At 43.8% G+C, this 23,475-nt stretch overlaps 1 protein-coding gene across 1 annotated transcript in view; it reads right to left on the minus strand.

Annotated features, from left to right (window-relative positions):
* Nucleotides 1–1,173: 1,173 nt before the first annotated feature.
* The window catches only part of LOC144685347 (teneurin-2-like), a 197,830-nt gene continuing 175,528 nt past the window's right edge, over nt 1,174–23,475 (minus strand). The window contains exons 4-5 of the mRNA XM_078549754.1: nt 9,979–10,036; nt 1,174–1,252 (exon numbers count right to left, since the gene is read on the minus strand). Coding sequence (XP_078405880.1) covers nt 1,174–1,252; nt 9,979–10,036 — 137 coding nt within the window. The remainder of the gene's footprint in view (nt 1,253–9,978; nt 10,037–23,475) is intronic.

Below are 23,475 nucleotides of genomic sequence, written 5' to 3' on the forward strand. Positions count from 1 at the left end.
CACTGTCATTTCTTCACTACACTACCCTGTGCCTTATTAGAAAACCATAGTCCTGAAACATGATACAATGCCCATCTCCATATTGTGACGTATTTTTCGAAACAATTCATTATGCTCTCAAGCGTTCAAAGATCACATCAAGTAAACAGGGATGCTGAAAGTAACTAGAAAGGTGGAGCGGAAGCAACTAAAGATCTGTGTACTTCAGATTCAGTGAAACCTATTGAGTGTGTGAGTGGGGATGGGAGGAGCAGGTTGACAGATTATGTTGCCTGATCATTTTTAAGCTGTATATCATAGAAAAAGCAATCAGAGATATAATTCCTTTTTAATAAGTAATAACTATAAAGTCTGCCTAGTTAAGTACAGAACAACACAACTGTGTAAAAATTGTGGAATCAGGTCAGTTTGGTGTCAATGGAATTAGTTCACTGAACATTCATGTCAATACAATTAGGCAGTTTAATGTTAGTGTCAATGGGAATAAATCTCTTTAAAATTGGTCCTAACTGGATTGGATGGTCTAATATTGGTGAAATGGGATTCAGCTCGTTTTTCCATTGACATCAATGGAATTAATCTGATAAGTATTGCCGACAATAACAATGACCCGTTTTAAATTGATATCAGTGGAACTGGATGTTCAACATCAGTGTCAATGGGATCAATCTATTTAACACTGTTGTCAATTAGATTGGGTTGTTCAACATTGATAGAGGTGTCAGCTGTGGCTCAGTCCATAGCACCCTCACCTTTGATTCAGAAGGTTGTGGGTTCATGTCCCACTCCCGGAAACCAAGAACTGTGATTGTACTCAAAAGAGTTGCAATCTGTGACTGTTGATAACTCGAAAGAATTTTTTTTTGTTCAACATTGATGTCAATGAGATTGGTTGCTTTAATAATATAATAAATAGGGTGATCTATTCAACTTTGTAGGCAATGGGATCAATGTCTTTGCAGTCAACTCAATACTTGTACCTGTATTACGCATTGGTGCCGACAGGTTTATTTTGTTTACAACCTGCAATACTGTAAATAGAATTGGTCTACTTAAGTGTAATGTCAAGTGAATTGATCTGGATTTTAACTGGAAAAAACCTCATCCATTCTGTTTTCTGTCTCCAAAGCAACTGTAAGCTCCATCACTTGATTAGTCCTTCTCATAGAAGTTCTACTTCTTGTCATTCCAGTCTGTTGATTTACATTTTGCCTCAGCAATAATTTGTACACAGAATTCCACAAAGGGATTCCTAATGAACAGGAACAATTTTAACACTCATATCAAAAAAAGAGGTTTCATAATGAGGCTAGGAGTAGTGGTGGATTCAAGATTGCTTATAACTTTGATTTCTTTTTGATTCATTTGTGTTTCCAGTGTATAGAGAGATATCCACTGAGAAATGAACTGGGTGAAGCAAGGCTAGTAGGAAGAGGACTTACAACTTTTCAGATAAAGACACGGAGGTTCTCTTACAGGAGATCAGATAGGACCACTTTCTTGGGACCAGGTAGGTCAACTTGGCTTGAATCCCAAGTCATGTCACCCGGAGAAAGATGGTGCAGACACTGTGTACCATTTCTGTAATTCTAATGATCTCAGAACAGTGCAGAAAAGTTCAATAGCTGAACCAGAAGGTAAATCACTCACCATGTTCTCCCTTCCTTTCTAGGCACCATCACATTCCAAATGGTCTTAAAGTAACTCACACAACTGACCCTTAAGACTACACTTGACAAAAGGTCACCTCTGCCACTGAATCCTGTAACAACCCTATTCTTCTCTTCTCCTCTGGAAACATACCATTCACACCATCTCCAAGCTCCTCTGTCCCATTATCCTCCGCCTTATGCTTGTGTGCATAACAGCTCCCCTGTTCCATGAGCAACAGAGAGACAGGTCTCTGGAGGCAGCCAGGCCTCTGGAGGCAGGTAAGCTTGTCTGATAGTTTGGGAGACTAGGGAAAGTTCTCAGATGTGACCAATTCACGAGAGGCAAGAGTGGAAGGCAGCCAAGGACTGAAGGGTCATGATACACAGACCTTATGACCAAGAGTGTTAAGAGGGAGAGAGAAGACTGATTGGACTGCATTTAAATAGCACCTTTCATAATCTCGGGACATTTTTAAAGCACTTTACAACTAATGAAATACCCATGAAATACTTTTGAAGTGTAATCACTGTTGTCCTGTACAAAAACATAGCAGTCAATTTGTGCACAGAATCTTACCCAAACAGTAACGAGATAATGACCAGATAATTTGTTTTAGCGATGTTGCTTAAGGAATAAATGTTTGCCCAGGATGCTGGGAAGAACTGCTGTAAGATGTATGTTCCAGGATCACCAGTGGTATGTTAGTGATCTGGGGGACATCTCAAGTGATGTGCGGCAAGTCACAGTTGTGATTTTAAAGAGCACAGGTCTGATATGCAGTGACATTGTGGAGGCAATGTTAGCTCTGTTTAAACTGATACATAAAGTAGCAGCTACATTGAGGCCTGCAGTGGATCTTCAGACAGGAGGCAGACAAGGGCTAGTTGAAGCCTCCACAGAAGCTCAGACTCCAGGTTTTGCAGCATTGGGGAACAAATTTAATTGTGCATTCCATGTCTCTGATCTGTGCAGTAATTGGGCTTCCAGGATCTGCTGGTTGCCATCGCGCCAGCCATCCAGCTAACCACTGGAACTGCTGGTCCAAGGCAATTTGGAAGGATGATGTTTGCAATCCAAGTGTCCGACAATGCTGACTCTTCGGGTGAAAGACCTTGTAAGGGCTCCCCACACAGACAGCCATACCAGTGCAATGTGGAAGGCAATACCAGACTGCACAGGAGCTAGCCAAGATTCAACAGCCATCTTAGCCCCAAGACCCTTCAGTCCAGTGGTGGGAGCCTCCCACTTCGCACTTTCTTAATCCTGAGGATATGGTTAGACAGAGTTGAGAACTTGACCAAATGTCTCATTCAGGCACCAAGGCATATCGAAAGAGTTCATTGAACATTTGTTTGCTGAGTCAACCTCCTTTAATTCTTAGTATTCTTGGGGTTGCTTTATAACTGCTTGATGAGTGATTGTTCACTTTCTCTGTTTAGAGTTGATTATGTTGACCTTTCTCTGGAACACCGTGGTTGAAGTGGTTCTTTGTGTTGCAATTTACTATACTTTTGGCACACTGCACACGCATCCACCATTTCCCAGATTTGTGCTCCCATTCCAGGCCAATACCTTACATCTCAAGCTCTTCTCCTGCATGTTTCTATGCCGAGGTGACTTTCAATTATGCGCTGCAGCATTTCTTTCCTCAGTGTTGCAGGAATTATGATATTTTCTTCCTTGAAAAGTACTCCTTATGCTACATGAAGGTCCTCACAAAAGTTCCAGTACTCTTGTACAGCAGAAGGCGTACTTGCTCCAATGTGTGGGCCAGCCAGTTTACACAATCTGCTGCAGTTTTCTCAGTGGGGGGTGTCATTCTTGGTTACTTCCCTGATCTCATCCAGTTGGTTACAGCCACAGGTAAGTCCTTTGTCAGCATGTGAACTGTGCTTCCGTTTCTTTATCCTCTTCCTACATGATGCGTAGGTATGCATGTGACGGAGTGTCTGCGATGTACATGATTTTCTTGCCCGGTTTGTATTTAACTCTGACCTGGTACTTCTGCAGACGCATTAGTACTCTTTGGATTCTTGGTGGTGCACAGGTCAGGGGCTTTTTTAAGTATAGCTTCCAAAGGCTTATGATCAAGCTCTACCTCTATATCCTTGCCACAGACAAACTGACGGAAGCGTTCTAGGCCAAACACAATTGCTAGCAATTCTTTCTCTATTTGGGCATACTGCTGCTGTGTTTCAGCCATTGCCTTTGAAGCATATGCCACTGATGCCTCATTTTGCAAGAGGACAGCTCCCAGGCCAGTCTTTGAAGCGTTCACTGAAATCTTGATCAGCTGACTGACATCGTAATACTTTAACACTGATGCCTGGGTCAGTGTTCACTTCAGGCTGGTCTAAGCTTCCTGGTGACTTTGTTCCCAGTGCCATTCCACACCATTTTGTAGAAGTTCTCTGAGAGGTGCTGTCAGGTCTGACACATTCAGAATGAATTTCCCACGATAGGTCAGCATTCCCAAAAACCTCCCTAAGTCTTTCTGACATTCTGGGGGCGGCATGTTCACAGCTGCTTCGATTTTACTCAGGTGCGGCTTCAGTCCCTCACTTGTCAGCACATGTCCCAAGTACTTGATTTCATGAAGACTTATTTTGCACTTTTCCTTCTTCAACTTGAGGTTCCATTCTCTAGCTCTGGCCAGCACCTGCCTCAGTCTTCTTCTTGTGAGCCATCTCAGGCCAGCACATAAGATATCGATTTCCATGCCCTCTAACCCTTCAGACAGCTGCTTTGCTGTCCTGTGGAACACCTCCGGAGCTGAATTAATGCCAAAAGATACAAATAAAAATCTGTATTGCCCATATGGTGTCTTCAAGGTACAGAGATAGGAGCTGCATTCATCCAGCTTGACCTGCCAGATGCCTGAACTCGCATCCAAGACTGAATAGTACTTGGCATCAGCTAACTTACACATGATCTCTTCTACTGTGGGCAGCTGGTAATACTGTCTTTGTACTGCCTGGTTTAGGTCTCTGGGATCCAAACAGACTCGCAGATTCCCATCTGATTTTTCTAAAATTACAATTTGGATTAATCTACTTTGTCAGTCCATCAGCTTTCTTGATGATGTGAAGTTTCTCCATTCTATCCAACTCTGCTTTCAGTCAGTTTCTCAGCATTACTGGTATTTTCCTGGTGTATTTTGGGTGTCACAGTTTTGTTAATCTTGATGGTCTGTTCTCCTTTTAGGCAGACAATCCCCTGGAACACATCTTTATACTCACTCAGGATGTCATCAGTGGTGACATTCATTATTCTCTTGATTAGCTTCAGATTTTTACAAGCTTCGATTCCAAGGCATAAGGTGTAGGAGCAGAAGTAGACCATTTGGCCCATTGAGGCTGCTCCGCCATTCAATGCGATCATGACTGATCTGAAAATCCTCAACACTTTCCTGCCTTGTCCCCATAACCCTTGATTCCCTTACTGATTAAAAATCTGTCTATCTCAGCTTTGAATATATTTAATAACCCAGCCTCTGCGGTAAAGAATTCCACAGATTGACTGCCCTCTGAGAGAAGAAATTCCTCCTCATCTTTGTTTTAAATGGGCTCTGAGATGATGCCCTCTGGTCCTACACTCTCCCACAAGGGGAAACAACCTCTCAGCATCTGTAAAAACAAAAAACTACTGCGGATGCTGGAAATCCAAAACAAAAACAGAATTACCTGGAAAAACTCAACCCAACCTCGGACGGCCCGCTTCTACCTCCTACCCAAAATCCACAAACAGAACTGTCCCGGCAGACCGATCGTGTCAGCCTGTTCCTGCCCCACGGAACTCCTTTCTCGTTATCTTGACTCCCTTCTCTCTCCCCTTGTCCAGTCCCTTCCCACCTACATCCATGATTCCTCTGACACATTACGTCACATCAACAATTTCCAGTTCCCTGGCCCCAACCGCTTCCTCTTCACCATGGGCGTCCAATCCCTCTACACCTCCATCCCCCACCAGGATGGTCTGAGGGCCCTTAGCTTCTTCCTTGAACAGAGGCCCCAACAATCCCCATCCACCACTACTCTCCTCCGTCTGGCTGAACTTGTTCTCACACTGAACAATTTCTCCTTTAACTCCTCTCACTTCCTCCAAATAAAAGGTGTGGCTATGGGTACCCGCATGGGCCCCAGCTATGCCTGTCTCTTTATGGGGTATGTGGAACATTCCTTGTTCCAGTCCTACTCCGGTCCCCTCCCACAACTCTTTCTCCGGTACATCGATGATTACTTCGGTGCTGCTTCATGCTCTCGTCGGGACCTGGAAAAGTTTATTAATTTTGCTTCCAATCTCCACCCCTCCATCATTTTCACATGGTCCATCACTGACACTTCCCTTCCCTTCCTTGACCTCTCTGTCTCAATTTCTGATGATAGACTGTCCACCAATATCCATTACAAGCCTACCGACTCCCACAGCTACCTCGACTACAGCTCCTCACACCCCGCTTCCTGTAAGGACTCCATCCCATTCTCTCAGTTCCTTCGCCTCCGTCGCATCTGTTCTGATGATGCTACCTTCAAAAACAGTTCCTCTGACATGTCCTCCTTCTTCCTTAACCGAGGTTTTCCACCCACGGTCGTTGACAGGGCCCTCAACCGTGTCCGGCCCATCTCCCGCGCATCTGCCCTCACGCCTTCTCCTCCCTCCCAGAAACATGATAGGGTCCCCCTTGTCCTCACTTATCACCCCACCAGCCTCCGCATTCAAAGGATCATCCTCCGCCATTTCCGCCAACTCCAGCATGATGCCACCACCAAACACATCTTGCCTTCACCCCCACTGGCGGCATTCCGTAGGGATCATTCCCTCTGGGACACCCTGGTCCACTCCTCCATCACCCCCTACTTCTCAACCTCCACCTATGGCACCTCCCCATGCCCACGCAGAAGATGCAACACCTGCCCCTTCACTTCCTCTCTCCTCACCATCCAAGGGCCCAAACACTCCTTTCAAGTGAAGCAGCATTTCACTTGCATTTCCCCTAACTTAGTCTATTGCATTCGTTGCTCCCAATGCGGTCTCCTCTACATTGGAGGGACCAAACGCAAACTGGGCGACTGCTTTGCAGAACACCTGCGGTCTGTCCGCAAGAAAGACCCAAACCTCCCTGTTGCTTGCCATTTTAACACTCCACCCTGCTCTCTTGCCCACATGTCTGTCCTTGGCTTGCTGCATTGTTCCAGTGAAGCCCAACACAAACTGGAGGAACAGCACCTCATCTTCCGACTAGGCACTTTACAGCCTTCCGGGCTGAATATTGAATTCAACAACTTTAGATCTTAAACTCCCTCCCCCCATCCCCACCCCGTTTCTTCCCCCTCCCTTTTGTTTTTTTTTCCCAATAATTTATATAGATTTTTCTTTTCCCACCTATTTCCATTATTTTAAAATCTACAACTAATACCTTGTCAGTCTTTCCACCCCACCCCCACTAGAGCTGTACCTTGAGTGTCCTGCCATCCATTCTTAATTAGCACTTTTCTTAGATAATATCACCACCTTCAACACCTCTTTGATCCTCTTGTCTGTGAATCTTTTGATTATCTGCTCCTATCACTGCTTGCTTGTCCCTACAACCACCCCACCCTCAACTTCTCTCCCCCACCGACCCCCCACCTTAAACCAGCTTATATTTCCCTCCTCTCCTAACTATACTCAGTTCTGTTGAAGGGTCGTGAGGACTCGAAACGTCGACTCTTTTCTTCTCCACCGATGCTGCCAGACCTGCTGAGTTTTTCCAGGTAATTCTGTTTTTGTTTTTTTTCTCTCAGCATCTACCCTGTCAAGCCACCTAAGAATCTTATATGTTTCAATAAGGTTGCCTCTCATTCTTCTAAACTCCGATGAGTACAGGCCCAACCTATTCAACCTCTCCTCATAAGAAAATCCCTCCATACACGGGATCAACCTAGTGAACCTTCTTTGAACTGCCTTCAATGCCAGTGTATCTTTCCTTCAATAAGGGGACCAAAATTGTTCGCAGTATTCTAGGTGTGGTCTAACTAGTGCCTTGTATAGTTTTAACAAGACTTCCCCATTTTTATAATCATTCCCTTTGAAATAAAGGCCAACATTCTATTTTCCTTCCCTATTACCTGTTTAACTTGAATGTTAGGTTTTTGGGACTCATGCACAAGGACTCCCAAAACGTTCTGTGTTGCAGCTTTCTGCAGTCTTTCTCCACTTAAATAATATTCAGCTCCTCTATTCTTCCTGCCAAAGTGCATAACCTCATATTTTCCCAAATTATATTCCATCTGGAATGGGTTTTGCATCAGTTTTCACACTATGAATGGAAGTGCTTGAGACTCTTTTTATAGTTCACTTTAGGTGTGCACTTGCATTCTACAGCAATTTTTTCACCTTTATAAGTAGATAGCTTCACTTTTGTTTTAGTTAGATGTTTTTCTTTGCTTATCTTACAATACAGGCTTATGGGAATGACATTTGCTTGCGCACCTGTGTCAAGCTTGAAATTCATCATCATGTTGGCAATTTTTAAATCAATCTTCCATTCATCTTCTTTGGAATTTGTTGTTCCTGCACCAACAAAAAGTTCAGTTTCAGTGCTTGTGCCAATCGTGTGCACTTTCTTCGATTTACGCATCTGAGCAAAGTGATTTAGTTTATCACAGTTCTTACACTGCTTTCCGTAGGATGGACAACTATGTTGTAAATTCTTTGTTCCAAATCAGCTGCATTTAAATGTTTTAATAGCAGTTTTGTTCTTTTTACATTCAGACTGTCTATTTGTTCTTTCCTGGGGTTGTTTCTGTTTAACTGCATCTAACTGCTTCACTGTGCATGCTGTATCATCTTCTGTCAACTGTTTAATCTGGCATTTTGTTGTCTCTGCTGTTCTGCTGATATTTATTGCTTTCTCCAGCATGAGATCAACTTCTCTCAAAAGCCATTCTCTCAGAGTGTCATTTGCAATCCCACAAATTATTCTATCTTGGATGAGTGATTCGTCAAGCTCTCCAAATTCACATGATTTAGTTTGTTTTCTCAGCTCAGTTACGTAATGTTGTCACTGCCTTGTGTGCATGTAAAAATTCAGTATCTTTCATACATGATGTTTATTCCTTTCAATTCATTTCATTTCTCATCACTTTCAAATGTGAATTTGTTATAGACTTTGAGGGCTTCTTCCCCTGCTCATGAGGAAAGTTGGAAGACTGTACCTAAATGTCTTTTTTATCACTGCCCGTCACTGTGAGGTACAGCTCAAATCGCTGCCGGAGCCTCCTCCAGTTTTCAGCGAGATTGCACTCCAAACTGAGCTCTGTCAGTGGTTTCAGAACCTTCATTGTTGCATTTAGTTTACTTCTGACACCATGACTTGTTTTTTATTTCAATGATGCACACAGGCTGTTGACATTGTAGCTGAGCTAGCTTTATTGATAACACATTTTCCTAACATGAACACATATCTGCACTAACTGAATTCTATCAAAACAGGTTCCAACATGTGCTAAGGTAAAAGCAAAATACTGCGGACGCTGGAAATCTGAAAGAAAAACAGAAATGCTGGAAAACCTCAACAGGTCTGACAGCATCTGTGGAGAGAAAAACAGAGTTGACGTTTCAAGTCCATATGCCCTTTCTTCAGAGCTCTGAAGAAGGGTCACACTTACTCAATGCATCAACTCCGTTTTTCTCTCCACAAATGCTGTCAGAGCTGCTCAGTTCTTCCAGCATATTCAGTTTTTCTTCCAACATGTGCTATCTGACCTTCAACCCCCAGGTCCGGTGACCCCATATCTAGTACAGAGTACTGTATAGTATCTAATACTGGAGTCCACTACCACAATCAACTATTATCATGACACACAAGAGAATTCGTTTAAATAGGCATACCCTAAAAAGCCATTTGGAAGGCAAAACTTCACCTTTTGAAGACTTGATTTTGTATCTGTGCTCTAGTTCTGGTTAAGGCCGTTAACAAACAATTTGAGGTAGAAGTTCCCTGCTTCCTGACTGTGACACCAGAAGGAAAATCATCTGAAACCCCAGATAAAGAAGATTGGAAGAACTCTTGTAAATTCCTGGAGATTCTGACCTTTCCTTCTCCATCTCACACAAATAGCATCAACTCATGCATCAGCACACTGCAATAAAACATATCTGATTTGAACATTAATTGCATTATTACTTCACCAATTGAGATAAAAAAAAATAGGTGCCCAGTTCACCATAATGAAGACCGATTTGGTGGACAGCCAAAACAAAAATGCTGAGAACAGTTTGGTGAAACATTGTGTTCTCTCTGGGAAATGCTATCATAGAAACCAGGAGACCACAAGGACGTACCTGGCCTTAAGAGTGTCATTCTTAGCGGAAGCATAGATCTCATAACAAACCATGGATGCTGAGATGAGTGAGAGAAAGATACAACAAAGAATAAAAAGATCACAGTTCAAACTAAAATGGAAGTTTAAAAAATGCAAAGGTGCTTTTTATCACTTGATTGACTGCTCTTTCCTCAGTTCGTCTACGGTAGTATACAGTGCGTGCCATTCTTGTTTGATCTGCCTTTCAAAACATTGAAGAAAATTAGTCCTTAGAAGAAGCAGGAGAGATTGTGCTATTTAGAACTGATTCAATTTTCTTGTCAGACTTGGAGCTGTGTAGTGAGATGTTAGGCCAGAATGTGAAGGCTTCCTGAAACAAACTGAGACAAATTCAGGTGAAAGTGAAAGAATAATTTGCTGCTGAGAATACAGAATTGCCTCCCCCCTGCACCTCCACCCAACTCCTTCTCCCAGTAATATTGATATGGATAAGTGTACTAAATTCTAAATTTCAATATGTGCAATGTAAAAAAAAAACTGAAGATCGAAATTGAATTGTACTCCCAAGAAGAGCAGGAATGCCACATGATTGCATTAGGATCAGCTGGAGTCAAGTTGAGTGATATCATGCCAGGATTTTATGGGAGACACTCTGCAGCGGGGCCATAAAATCCTGGCCCATACCTTAACAAAATGGAAACAGGAGGAAGCTGAAACACGCTCATCCATTTTGTTGTGAAAATCCTTAGCATCCAATATTTCTCATCCATGTGGTGATAACTAATGTGAACCATAGTACTGTGTGGTAGCTGGCTTTGTGAACGATACACCAGATGTCTCTATACACAACAGAATTTTTGATGAAATGGGTGGTAATTGGTATCACTACAGCCTTTGGAATTTCAGAACTTGTTAGTTCAATTACCAGCTCTCTGTAAGTGCTGGGATATGGTACTACTTTTGTTTTTTCAAATTAATAACTGATTTCTATTAAAATGCCAACATTCCAATTGCTACAGGCATCTTATACCTCAATTCACAAAATGCTTTTTAATTTGTATGTGTCTCTAATGAGACCTTAATTCAAATTCAACCCAATAATACGAATGTGTCCTTCTCTTTGCCTCAGTCCAAATCCAGTCATCCTTACGTTTATAAAAAGAACCAGTCTGAGTTGAATTTTCATTATCAATCTCCTAGAGTTTCTCTTTTCTCTTGACAGAGAGAAACAAATAGCAGTACTTTGTTGAGTAAATTTCCCGGTACATTCAATTTAAGTACAAGTAAACGACATGACTTGCAAATACTGTCTTCACTTTAGCTGAATTAGACCATGAAAATCCCAAAGCCATTTTTCATCTCCATCCGTTGTTAATACTGTTGACTAATCAAAGATATTCTACCTCATTGACTTTAGCTGCTAGATCTTATTGTTGATTTTGCTCCACTTACACAATATTTGCTGCTGGGAGCTCAAGCTGACGGTGAAGAGCAAAAATTATAGCCCATACATGAATAGGTAAACTGCGAAACTGTAAAATAGTGCCTGATATATGCAGCACATATTTTCACACCATACTTAAAGAATCCTTTGCTGGGAAAAATACGATCTTACAAACAAGCTTTGTGTACTTTATCTAAAACAAACACAAAAGTATAGCATGGGTCCATTGTTGTCTTAAAAGCCTTTGCATACGTCCGCTGAGACAAGTGGTTGATAACACTGATAGATTGCTCTGCTCCTGTTGATGACATAACTTTACATTTGTGGACCAGCAGTCGCTAAAACATTTGCTTCCTCCACAACTGGCGCAACATAGCTGCGGTGTGCACCACCTGCAAAATGCACTGCAGCAACTCACCAAAACATCTTCAACAGCACCGCCCAAATCCGCAAACTCTACCACCTACAAAAGTCAGGAAAGCAGACACAAGGGAACATGATCACCTTCAAGTTCCTCTCCAATCATATGCCATCCTGATTGGCAAATATATCAACGTTCCTCATCATTACTGGGTCAAAATCTTGGAATACCCTCCCTAACAGCACTATGGGATTACCTTCACTACTACCAGTACAGTGGTTAATGTAGGCAGTTCACCACCATCTTCTGAAGGGCAGTTATGAATATGTAATAAAGATGGCATTGCCAGTGATGCTCATATCCTTTCAATGAATAAAAAAGTTGCATCATTTATGTATGTACAGCTTCCAAACTCTTACACAGTTCATATTTACACTCAATTGTACGAACTGTCCTTTCTGTTCTCACAGTAGAATAGTATATTTATATGGTATACGATACATATCTAAAATGTTCTGAAATGTATATGTTGGCCTGGAACTTCAGAGGAGTGGCAATCATTTTCTGTCCCTAGATGACGCTCTGCACTTCTTCCAAGCCTGTCTTCTTCAGAAATGTGGAGTGTATAGTCCCTTGAACAGCCTCATTGTAGCACTGGGGCGTTGGGTGGGAGGACAAGCCATGTTCCCTTTTTACGGCATTGCTGTCATATTCTGGTCAACGATTAAAGGTCCCAAAGCTTTTCAGTGTTAGTGTATGAGTGTATGCTTGAATGTGTGAGTGAGTGGGTAAATGTGTATCTTTGTACATTAGGAGATGGGTGAGGTAAGTTGGCAGCTGGGTAGGGTGGTAGGTGGATAGGGTGGCAGCTTTGTAGGGTGGCAGCTGGGTGAGTGGGTTAGTGGGTCGGGTGGGGGTAGTTGGATCAGGTGTTCTGGTCTAGTCAGGTTCGGTCAGGGGAGTTGGGGGTTGGGGGGTGGGTGGTAGTCAGGTTGGGTCAGGTGGGAGTCAGGGGCTCAGGGCAGAAGTTGGGATGGGGACAGTGGAATAGCCGGGTGGTGAAGGAGTGAAGGATAGTCAGGTTGGGTCAGGGGATAGTTGAAGGGTCAGGGCAGAAGTCAAGGGTTTCAGAAGGGTTAGTCAGTTGGTGTGGGCTAGTCAGGTCAGGTCAGCGGGGAGTTGTGGGGGGGTCAGGGCTGGAGTCAGTGGGAGGGTAGTCAGGTCAGGTTTGGGGGTGAGTCAGAGGTGTCAGTTGTTAGACTGACCAGGAGTTAGACGAGGATTTTACTATCTAACATTTCCTGGGTAGCTATCCATATAAGTAAGTCGGAACTGTCTGAAGTCTCTTACTCTAACTCAGATCTGGAGAATCTTTCGGAGAGTCCCGATGAGTAGGGGCATTGCCCATCAGAAGTTCAAACTCCTCGGTCAAGTCCTAAGGAGTCAGTGCATTTGGACTTCCAAGAGGTCTGAAAGCATATCTTGGGGCATGTCTGATGTCCGACGATACATTATATCTGGGCCATTATATATCAAGATAAACATATTTCTAAGTGGTCAAACATTTTGTGAACTGTGATTGATTTAGGCTTATGATGTTGGCACGCAAATGCTTTCAAGCCATCTTCATGGGCGCATATTTATTTCTACATTTTAATTTTATAATAGAATAGCTTACATCTTCATGCTGGCACAGCTACAGCTCACCTACTACTGAAACCCTCATCCATACATTTGTTACCTCTAGACTTGACTATTCAAATGCCTTCCATCTTCCACCTTCCATAGACTTAAGGTCATCCTTAATTTTCCAGGATTCCCTTGATTCTGGAAAGGTCCCATCAGATTGGAAGTTAGCAAATGTAACTCCTCTATTCAAGAAAGGAAGGAGACAGAAAGCGGGCAAGGCCTTTTAACCTAAAATCTGTCCTAGGGAAAATGTTAGAATCTATTACTAAGGTGGTTAAAGCAGGGCACTTAGAAAATCTTAATGCAATTAGGTGGAGTCAACATGATTCTGTGAAAGGGAAATCATGTTTGACTAATTTATTAGAGTTCTTTGAGGAAGTAACAAGTAACGTGGATAAAGGGGAACATGTAGATGTGGTGTACTTGGACTTCATCATTTTCAAAAAGGCATTTGATAAAGTGCCACATCAAAGGTTTAAGCACACGGTGTAGATGGATAGAGGATAGATTGGCAAACAGGAAGGAGAGTAAGGATAAACGAATCATTTTCAGGTTGGCAAACTAACCAGTGGTGTGTCACAGGAATCCGCGCTGAGGCATCAACTACTTAAATTTGCAAATAGCGCAATGATAGTATGAAAGTAAACTTTGAGGAGGACAAATATTTTACAAAGGAATTTAGATACATTAAATGAATGGGGAATGAACTGGCAGATGAAGTATAATGTGAGAAATGTGAACGCATCTAATTTGGCAGGAAGAATAGAAATGCAGCATATTATTTAAATGGAGAAAGATTGCAAAACTTGGGGTACGGAGGGATCTGGGTGTCCTCGTACATGAATCATAAAAAAGTTAGTATGCAGATATGGCAAGTGATTGGGAAGACAAATAGAATGCTGTCATTTATTGTAAGGGGATTGGAATATAAAAGTGGGGAAATTTTGCTCCAGTTGTATAGGGCAATGGTGAGACTATATCTGGAGCAGTGTGTAAGTTTTGGTCCCCTTAGGAAAGGATACAATAGCATTAGAAATAGTTCAGAGAAGGTTCATTCGACTGATTCCTGGGATGAGGGTGTTATCTTATGAGGAAAGGTTGGACAGGTTGGACCTGTATCCATTGGAGTTTAAAAGAATGAAAAGGTAACTATGGTAATGAAAGGAAACATATAAAATCCTGAGGAGACTTGACAAGGTGGATGCTGAAATGATATTTCCCCTTATGGGAGAGACTACAACTAGAGAACACAGTTTAAGATGGAGATGAGGAGAAAATTGTTCTCTCAGAGGGTCGTTGGTCTGTGGAATTCTCTTCCCCCAAAGAGCTGTGGAGACAGGGTCATTGAATGTTTTTAAGGCTGAGTAGATAGATTCTTCATTAACAAGGGAGTCACAGGGTAAAGGGAATAGAAAAAAGAAGTAGAGTTGAGGCCACAATCAGATCAGCCATGACAGAGCAGGCTTGAGGGGCAGGACAGTTTACTCCAAAACTCTGCTGTCCATGTCCTAACTCACATCAAATCCCATTCACTCATTACCCCTGTGCTCACTGACCTACTTTGGCTGCTGGTTAAACGATGCTTCAATTTTAAAATCCTCATCCTTGTTTTCAAATCCCTCCATGGTCTCGCTCCTCCCTATCTCTTTAACCCCCTCCAGCCATATAACCCTTTGAGATATCAGCACTTCTCCAATTCTAGCCTCTTGTGCATCCCCAAATTTAATTGCTCCATCATTGATGGTTGTGCCTTCAGCTCCTGAGGCCCCTAAGCTCTGGGATTCACTGCTTAAACCTTTCCGCCTTTCTACCTCTCTTTCCTTCTTCGAGACATTCCTTAAAATCTACCTCTTTGTTTAAGCTTTTGGCCATCTGCACTAATTTGTCATGATGTGACTCAATGTCAAAATTTGTTTGATAATGCTCCTCTGGAATACCTTGGGATATTTTATTACGTTAGAGGTGCTATTCAAAACCAAACTGTTGAGGGTGTTTTGTTGTTGTAACTCTGTAGGACTACCTTTGCATGGTTCCAAATGCACACAATGTATCTCCAACTTCATGCTCACCTCCAGAGTTCTCTAAGAATCCATTTGTGCCTCCTCCTCTTGCCCAGCTACATGTTGCATCATTCCTTAGGCACGGGATTATGTGTGAGGATTAAAACTAAACCTATCTCTCTACCGCTTTCGTCAGTTCAATTACTACCTCTGTATGTCTAACATTAAGTAATTAACCTGAATTTCATCTACTTGAACTTCATCATTTTCAATCCCCATCTTTAACCCAGGAGGTTAAAGAGACAGGGAGGAACGAGACCCTGGAGGGATTTGAAAAAAAAAGAGAATTTTAAAAGCGGAAGCCAAAGTAGGTTACTGAACATTGGGTTGAATGAAACTTGATGCGAGTTAGGAATCAGGCACCAGAGGTTTGGATAATTGGCAGGCTTGGCTTCCAGTCAGGTAGGGAGCCAGTTGGTGAAGGCTGCAGGAACAGGTAGGTTTATGCCAGAAGGGGGATGGAGGGAGGTGAGTCAACAAGGGGAAAGGAGGTGGTTCGATTGGGAGAGAAGAGGGGGATAGATCAAGCCGGCAGTTGGACGGGCCATTGATCCTGGGTGGTTGTAGGGAGAGGTTGGGGACCTGGAGGGGGAGTTGTTGAATGCAAGGGTAGGAGATTGAATCAGAGGGCTCACGGTGGGCTTGGATGCCTTGGTGACAGACTGGTTGTGGGCGGGGGGTGTGAGGTGGGGGTGGGGGTGGTGCGGGATGGAAGAACAAGGAGGTGCCTGAAGGTGGAGGCTCTTCAGGCAGGCACCTGCTTCTAGGAGGTGGGTGTAAAAGCACTCACCTACTTAATCCATCAAGTTCATGCTTTGATGAAGCTACTGGGTTACCTGATGCTCAGGAAATCTGACTGACAGCAGTGAAAGTTGAAAGGTAGAATGACAATGAAGCCTGTGGCCTCCATGGAATGGGATGGTCACTCTACCACCTTCTACCCTCAGTTAAAGCCAAAAATGGTCAGGTTGGAGACAGGTTTGGATCGAGAGCTGGGTTTCTCTGATTTTAACCTCTCACTTGGCCCCCTTTTCTTTAGGTTAAAATTCTCCAAAATGTCTCTCTTGGAACAACTTTAAAATCTTTGTCCCTATCTACAAATTTTTCAGAGCCTTGCCTTTTGCTACTCCTCAAGTTCCTTCAGCTTTATGTCTGACTCTGGCCTTCTGGTCACCCTCCTCTCTATCTTTGGTAGAAGAGCCTCCTCTCGGCTTTATGCTTTGGAGCCCCATCCATAAATTCCTCCACCTCTCTGCCTTTTAAAGGGGGGGGGGTGGGGGGGGGGGGGTGGGGGGGGGGGGTGGGGGGGGGATAAAGGTCTTCTCAACTATCACCTCTACTCTTGGGGCTGATTTTACCGTTGGCGAGCGGGGGCGGGGCCCGCTCGCCGACACGTAAAATGATGTGCGGTGACGTTGGGCAGAACTCCCGACGTCACCGCGCCCCATTTAAATTTTCAGGAAGGCGGGGGCACAGCGAAATCAACTGCGCGCCTGCCGATCTGTCAATGGCCAATTGAGGCCATTGACAGAGCAATTAAAGTAATTAATGGACCTGCCCATCCAACCTTAAGGTTAGCGGGCAGGCCAGGAGCCCCGGCGGGAACTAGAAAAAGCATAAAACCTCATCCATGGGCGGGATGAGGTTTCATGTAGGGTTTAAAAAATGTTAATTTTTTTTTTGGAAATTATGAACATGTCCCAACTCATGTGACATTGTCACACGAGGGGACATGTTAGGGAAATTTTATTTTTCTATTTTGAGCTTTTTCACATTTAGAGCCGATCTGCACTTAGCCTCAGGGAGATGAGTGCGCTCTTTCGTGCGCGTGCGTGAAAGAGCGCACTCTCGATTTTAGGAACTCCCCCCGTCCGCACAGGGAGCGCATAGCGCTTCCCTGCGGACGTCACGTTGGGCGGGCCTTAATTGGCACGCCCACGTAAAATGGCACAGCGCCCGCCCATCAACTTCCCCCCCGACGGGGGGAAAATTCAGCCCTTGGGCAAAGGCAATTCCTTTGCTCCTTTGTGAAATGCCTTGAGACATTTCCTATATTAAGAGCAATACAAATTGTCGTGGTTGGGTTAAGTTTGGTAGTATAAGTGAAATAACATCAGCATACTATCAGACACTATATGGCACCGAAATAACAGTAAGATTATAGAAAGTAAGAAGAAGCTTTTTCAGTTCATTCAGAATAATTTGCATCAGTGGCAGCACTTTCACCTCTGAGTCAGAAGGATGTAGGTTCCAGCCCCACTCCAGAGACTTTAGCGCCTAATCCAGGCTGGCACTCCAGTGCCATATTAAGGAAGTGCTGCACTGATGGAGATGCTCCTTTTGGTTGAGATGCTAAAGTGAGACTCATCTGCCTTTCAGCTATATCATTATAATCATTTATAATCATAAGTGCGAAAACTACCATGACACTATTTCAAGAGAGGGGAGCTATCCCTCACCCCCACCTCCCCCCAACCAGTACCACCACCAGCAACCACGCCCCCTCCCTCCCCCGCCCCCACCTCATTGTCCTGGTCAACAGTCATCCCTCAACCAAAATGTAAAACAATTATTTTATCGTTGTTTGTGGGAGCTTCTTGGGCACAAACTGCTGTTGCATTTCCTACATTATAACAGTGACTGCACTTCAAAAGTAACTCGCTGGCTGTAAAGCACTTGGAATATCCTGAGGTCATGAAAAGCATTGTCTAAATTCATGTCTTTCTTTTCTTCTTCATTTGTCCTCTTTCCAGTGATCAGTCATTGTGCACTATTCCTACACTATAGGCCGACAGGCATCCAACTCCTGAGCTCTGACAGTGCTGTTCTGAAAGTCACTATTAGCTGCACATTAGCAGCAATAAATTTTTCCCCACATCCATTCCTGTTTGTCATTGCTGTCAAAATTGCAATTTGATGTGTGGGGAATTGCATGCAGAAATCTCCACTGCCACCCGCACCCCTCCCCCATCCCCCCATCCCCCCATCCCTCCCATCCCCCCCACCCCTTGGTATAGCAGGATAATGTTCCAATTTCCTTTTAGCATGACTGTACCAATTTAAGATTCAAAGGCGATGATAAAGAATTCTGAGAACAGACCTTTTAGAAATCATTTAAATAAATAAAAAGATCTCAATTTGTAGCCCTGTGTGCACAGTGTGCAATTTACAGAGCATGGAAGGCCTAAAAACAGAAATCCACAGCGTGACACTTTAGAACGCAGACTGCTGTGACACTTTTAAAAGTGTAATGAACAAAAAAACCCAGAACAGACTTTTAATACTTGTCTTTACAAATTGCTCACTGAATCCTTTAAATCTTTCCCATTGTACCATGCCTTTTTGTATTATTCTGCCATGGCATGACAGACCCAGTAAATAGTATACATACTGTGCAGACTTAACCTTGCAAATATGTACTGTGGGGCAGGAGCAAAAAAAATTAATACATCCTGTGGAGATGAAATCCTTTCATTATATACTGTAAGAGAATAATCCATTGCATATCTTTTATAATTATCAGTGTACAACCCAATAAATTCTTCAGACGCTGTAGAAGCTTGACCTAACGATCATATACTATGGGGGCATAACCTAGTAATACAATAGATACAGTAGAAGTTTAGCCCAGTTAATGCATACTGTCGGGGCATAACCTAGAAAACATGATGTATTCTGCCAGGCATTAACCCGATAAATAACATGATGTATTCTGCCAGGCATTAACCCAATGAATGGTGACTTAACCAAGTAAAGATGTTACTAATGTGTACAAACTATAAAGCAGTAAATATAACATATCCTGTAGGAATATTAACTAATGAATATAATAAATATCAAGAGGACACAGAATACTAAAAGTAACAATATACGTATGTATATGGCATCTTTAACACAGTGAAATGTACCAAGGACAGGAGCATTACCAAACAAACTTTGACACTGAGCCACATAAGGAGATATTAGGGCAGATGATAAACAGCTTTGTCAAAGAGATAGGTTTTAAGGAGTGACTTAAAGGAGGGAAGACATAAAGAGAGGGAGAGAGGTATAGGGAGGAAATTGCAGAGCTTAGGGCTTCGGCAGCTGAAGGCACAGCTGCTTGTGGTGGGGGCAGTTAAAATCAGGGATGTTCAAGGGGCCAAAATTGAAGGAGCAAAGATGTCTCAGAAGGCTGGGGAGCTGAAGGAGATTGGAGTTGAGGACTGAGGCTTTGGAGGAATTTAGGATAAAGGGTGAGAATTTTAAAGTTGAGGTATTGCTTAGCTGAAAGTCGGCGTAGGTTAGCAAGGACAGAGGTGGTGTCTGAACAGGATGTGGTGCGGGGCAAGATATGGGCAGCAGAGTTTTGGATGAGCTCAAGTTTTTTGGAGGGCAAAATTTGGGAGGCATTGGAATAATCAAGTCTGGAGTTAACAAAGGCATGGACAAGGTTTTCAGCAGCAGATAAGTAGAGGTAGAGGAGGAGTCAGGCAATGTTATGGGGTGAAAATATGCACTCTTAGTGATGGCACGAATATGTGCTCATCTAGGGGTGATATACAATACCAAGACTGTGAATAGCCTAGGTCAGCCTCAGGAAGTTGCGAGAGAAGGAGTTGGTAGTTAGGGATTGTGGTGGGTACTGAGACAGTGGCTTTCGTCTTCCTGAAAGTTATTTGGAGGAAATTTCTGTTCATCAAGTGCTGAGGTGGAGTTTCATGTGAGTGGCCCCATCCACCAACTGGAAAGTCAGGGCAAGCCCCCCTCTGCCAGCGCCAGAAGCCACGACAGAGTTTTATGTTGTTTAAGCAGTTTGTTAACTGAAATCATAGCTTCCACCCCTCTGAGGCAGGATGTACTGGCCTTAAGGGCTGTTAGTAAATCAGAGGGCCGGCAACTGTTCAATCATCTCCGTCCTGGGACATTGCTGCAGGAGTTCATCAGGGTGGTGTCCAACAACCTTTCCTCCATCATAAGGTCAGAAGTGGGGATGTTTGCTGATGATTGCACAATGCTCAGCACCATTTGTGACTCCTCAGATACGGAAGCATATGCTGAAAAACCTGGACAATGTTCAAGCTTGGGCTGTTACTTGCAAAGTAACATACGTGCCACACAAGTGCCAGGTAATGACCATCTCCAACAAGAGAGAATCTAACCATCTCCCCTTGACAGTCAATGGCATTACCATCACTGAATCCCCCACTATCAACATCCTGAGGGTTACCATTGACCAGAAACTGAACTGGACAAGCCATTTAAATACTGTGGCTACAAGAGTAGGTCAGAGGCTGGGAATTCTGCAGCTTACTTCTTGAGTCTCCGCAGTCTGTCCACCAGCTACAAAGCACAAGTCAAGAATGTGGTGGAATAGTCTCCACTTGCCAGGATGCGTGCAGCTCCAATGATACTCAAGAAGCTCAATGCCATTCAGGATAAAATAGCCCACTTGACTGATACCCCATCCACCACCTTCAACATTCACTCCCTCCCATCACCAATGCACAATGGCATCAGTGTGCACCATCTACAAGATGTACTGCAGCAACTCACAAATGCTCCTTCAACAGCGCCTTCCAAACCCGTGACCTCTACCATCTAGAAGGACAAGGGCAGCAGATGCATGGGAACTCCACCATCTGCAAGTTCCACTCCAAGCCACCCACCATCCTGATTTGGAATTATATTGCCTGTCCTTGACTGTTGCTGGGTCAAAATTCTTGAACTCCCTCCCTAACAGCACTGTGGGTTTTCCTACACCACATGGACTGCAGCGGTTCAAGAAGGCAGCTCATCACCACCTTCTCAAGAGCAATTAGGGATGGGAAATAAATGCTGGCCCAGCCAGTGATGGCCACAGCCCATGAACAAATGAGAAAAAGGTCCCAGCGGAAGGCCCCAGAGCAGCAATCATCGAGGAGGCTCGGAGTAGACCGAAGTGGGATTGAGGATTGCTGGAGCCAATCCAGCTGTCCCCGGGCCTTCCTCCCATGGATTTAATTGGGGTGGAGGAGGGAAGGCGGCAGGGTCCTCATTCATCAGTCTCCCAGCCAATTAAATGCGGCCCCTCCACCAAACTTGCCATTGGCGAGGGCACAAGATTCCAACCGGGGTGTTTAATCAGGAGAGACACCACCTGAACCTGCAGTGAGGCTGCCAGTCTTTACTGGGAGACCACCCCAGGTGGCAAAGTGTCCATTTGCCATTGGGCAAAATACTCCTGCCCTCCACACCCCCACCCTCATGCCACCCAATTTCACACCAAGCCCAGGCTCCGAGCTCTCTCCCTTGGTGGGATAGGAAATAAAATTCCTGCCTGGATGTCAGACAAGCAGTCAGGCAATTTAAAGACAATCGAGGGGTCAAGGGGGGTGCTGGTGAGGCAGAGCTAGGTAGTATCAGGGCACATGTGGAAACTGATGCTGTCACTGAAGGGCGGCATGTAGATGAGAAATAGGAGGGTGCCCAGGATAGGTCCTTAGGGGATACCAAAGGTAACAGTGTGGGAGCAAGAAGAGAAGCAATTGTATAGATATAATTCAACAGATAAGAATGGAACCAGGTGAGTGCAGTCCCATGCAGCTTGATGAGGGTGGAGAGGTGTTCAGGGAGAATGGTGTGATCAACTGTGTCAAAGGCTGCAGACAGCTTGAGAAGGAGATGGAGGGATAATTTGCCTTTGTCATATAACGAAGTGCTAAACAAATACATGAGGATTCAATCAGGGTGATCCACATAACTATAGGAACAATTTGAGCATCACTCACTGTTTAGGGTGTCATCATGTCCACTCACGAATTACAGCCTTATAAAACCCCCTTCTTTAGATGTTTATATATTCCCCATAAATGGGCTGAAGCTCAAATCGACAAGACACCGTCCTAAACATCTTGCACATTCACAAGCAAAAGATCTCCCAGCTATCTCTGATATTGAAATGCACTGTAGATGACGCATTATGGATTTTGAGTTGAACCAAATTGGTAACAATATCAAAACTGTTCCTGAATGTTGATGAGCACACACAAAGCAGTTTTAAAAAGGCTGTGTAAGGATCCCATTCAATGTAGCAACAACAAGTCAGAGAGAAAAATTTTGCATAGGAAAAGTACAGAATGACTAAACAAATCACAGCAGATAAGTAGTGTGGACACTAGGACTAAACTGTCAGAAAACAATGTCAATATCAACTACAGTGCAGTTCATGACCACAGGTGTCATCATATCCACTTTCAAGACACTTGCATCTGTCTCTGCTCCCAGGGGGGATTCATTAGCATCTGTAGAGCTAACAGCCTGAATAAGTGCCACTCATTTCTGTAGCTTCTGTGGAAGGTTTTATTTGCTCAACTCTAATTCAGATATCGATAGATACGAGGAATAGGGTTGCATACAGTAACAAATGAGATTTCAAAGCAGATTTGGCAGGATCATCAAAAGAGGAAGGGGTTAATACTAAATATAGCCCTCCTCTTAGTGAACAGTGTGCCACTTTGAAGTTGTGTTTATCGTAATAAATGACATAATCTGGGTTCTATACCTAGGGCAGAATTTTTCCATAGGCGGGCGCGGAGCCGATCGCCAGCTGCGATCGGCTGCGTGCCGCCATTTTATGTGGGCGGGCCAATTAAGGCCCCCTCAGCGTAATGCATGGCCAGTAGCACTCAGCTCTACCTGTGAAGGCGGGGGGCGGAGGGAGAGTCGGGGCCTGCGCTCTTTCACACACGCACGCAAAAGAGCACAGCAATCTCCCTGAGGCACGGAACTGCCTCAGGGAGATTGAATGGGTTACAAAACTTTTTCATAAATAAAGTAAAAATGTATTTAAACATGTCCCCTCATGTGACATGAGCTGGGAAATGTTTGTGAAGTTAGTAAAATTTATTTATTTAGTTTATGAAAGCTTCAGGAAACCTCATCCCGCCCGTGGATGAGGTTTCCTGAAAAATGCAAAGGCCGCTTGGGCTCTTCGCCTGCCCC

The sequence above is a fragment of the Cetorhinus maximus genome, chromosome 10 (assembly GCF_964194155.1).
Source record: "Cetorhinus maximus chromosome 10, sCetMax3.hap1.1, whole genome shotgun sequence".
Classification (NCBI taxonomy): domain Eukaryota; kingdom Metazoa; phylum Chordata; class Chondrichthyes; order Lamniformes; family Cetorhinidae; genus Cetorhinus; species Cetorhinus maximus.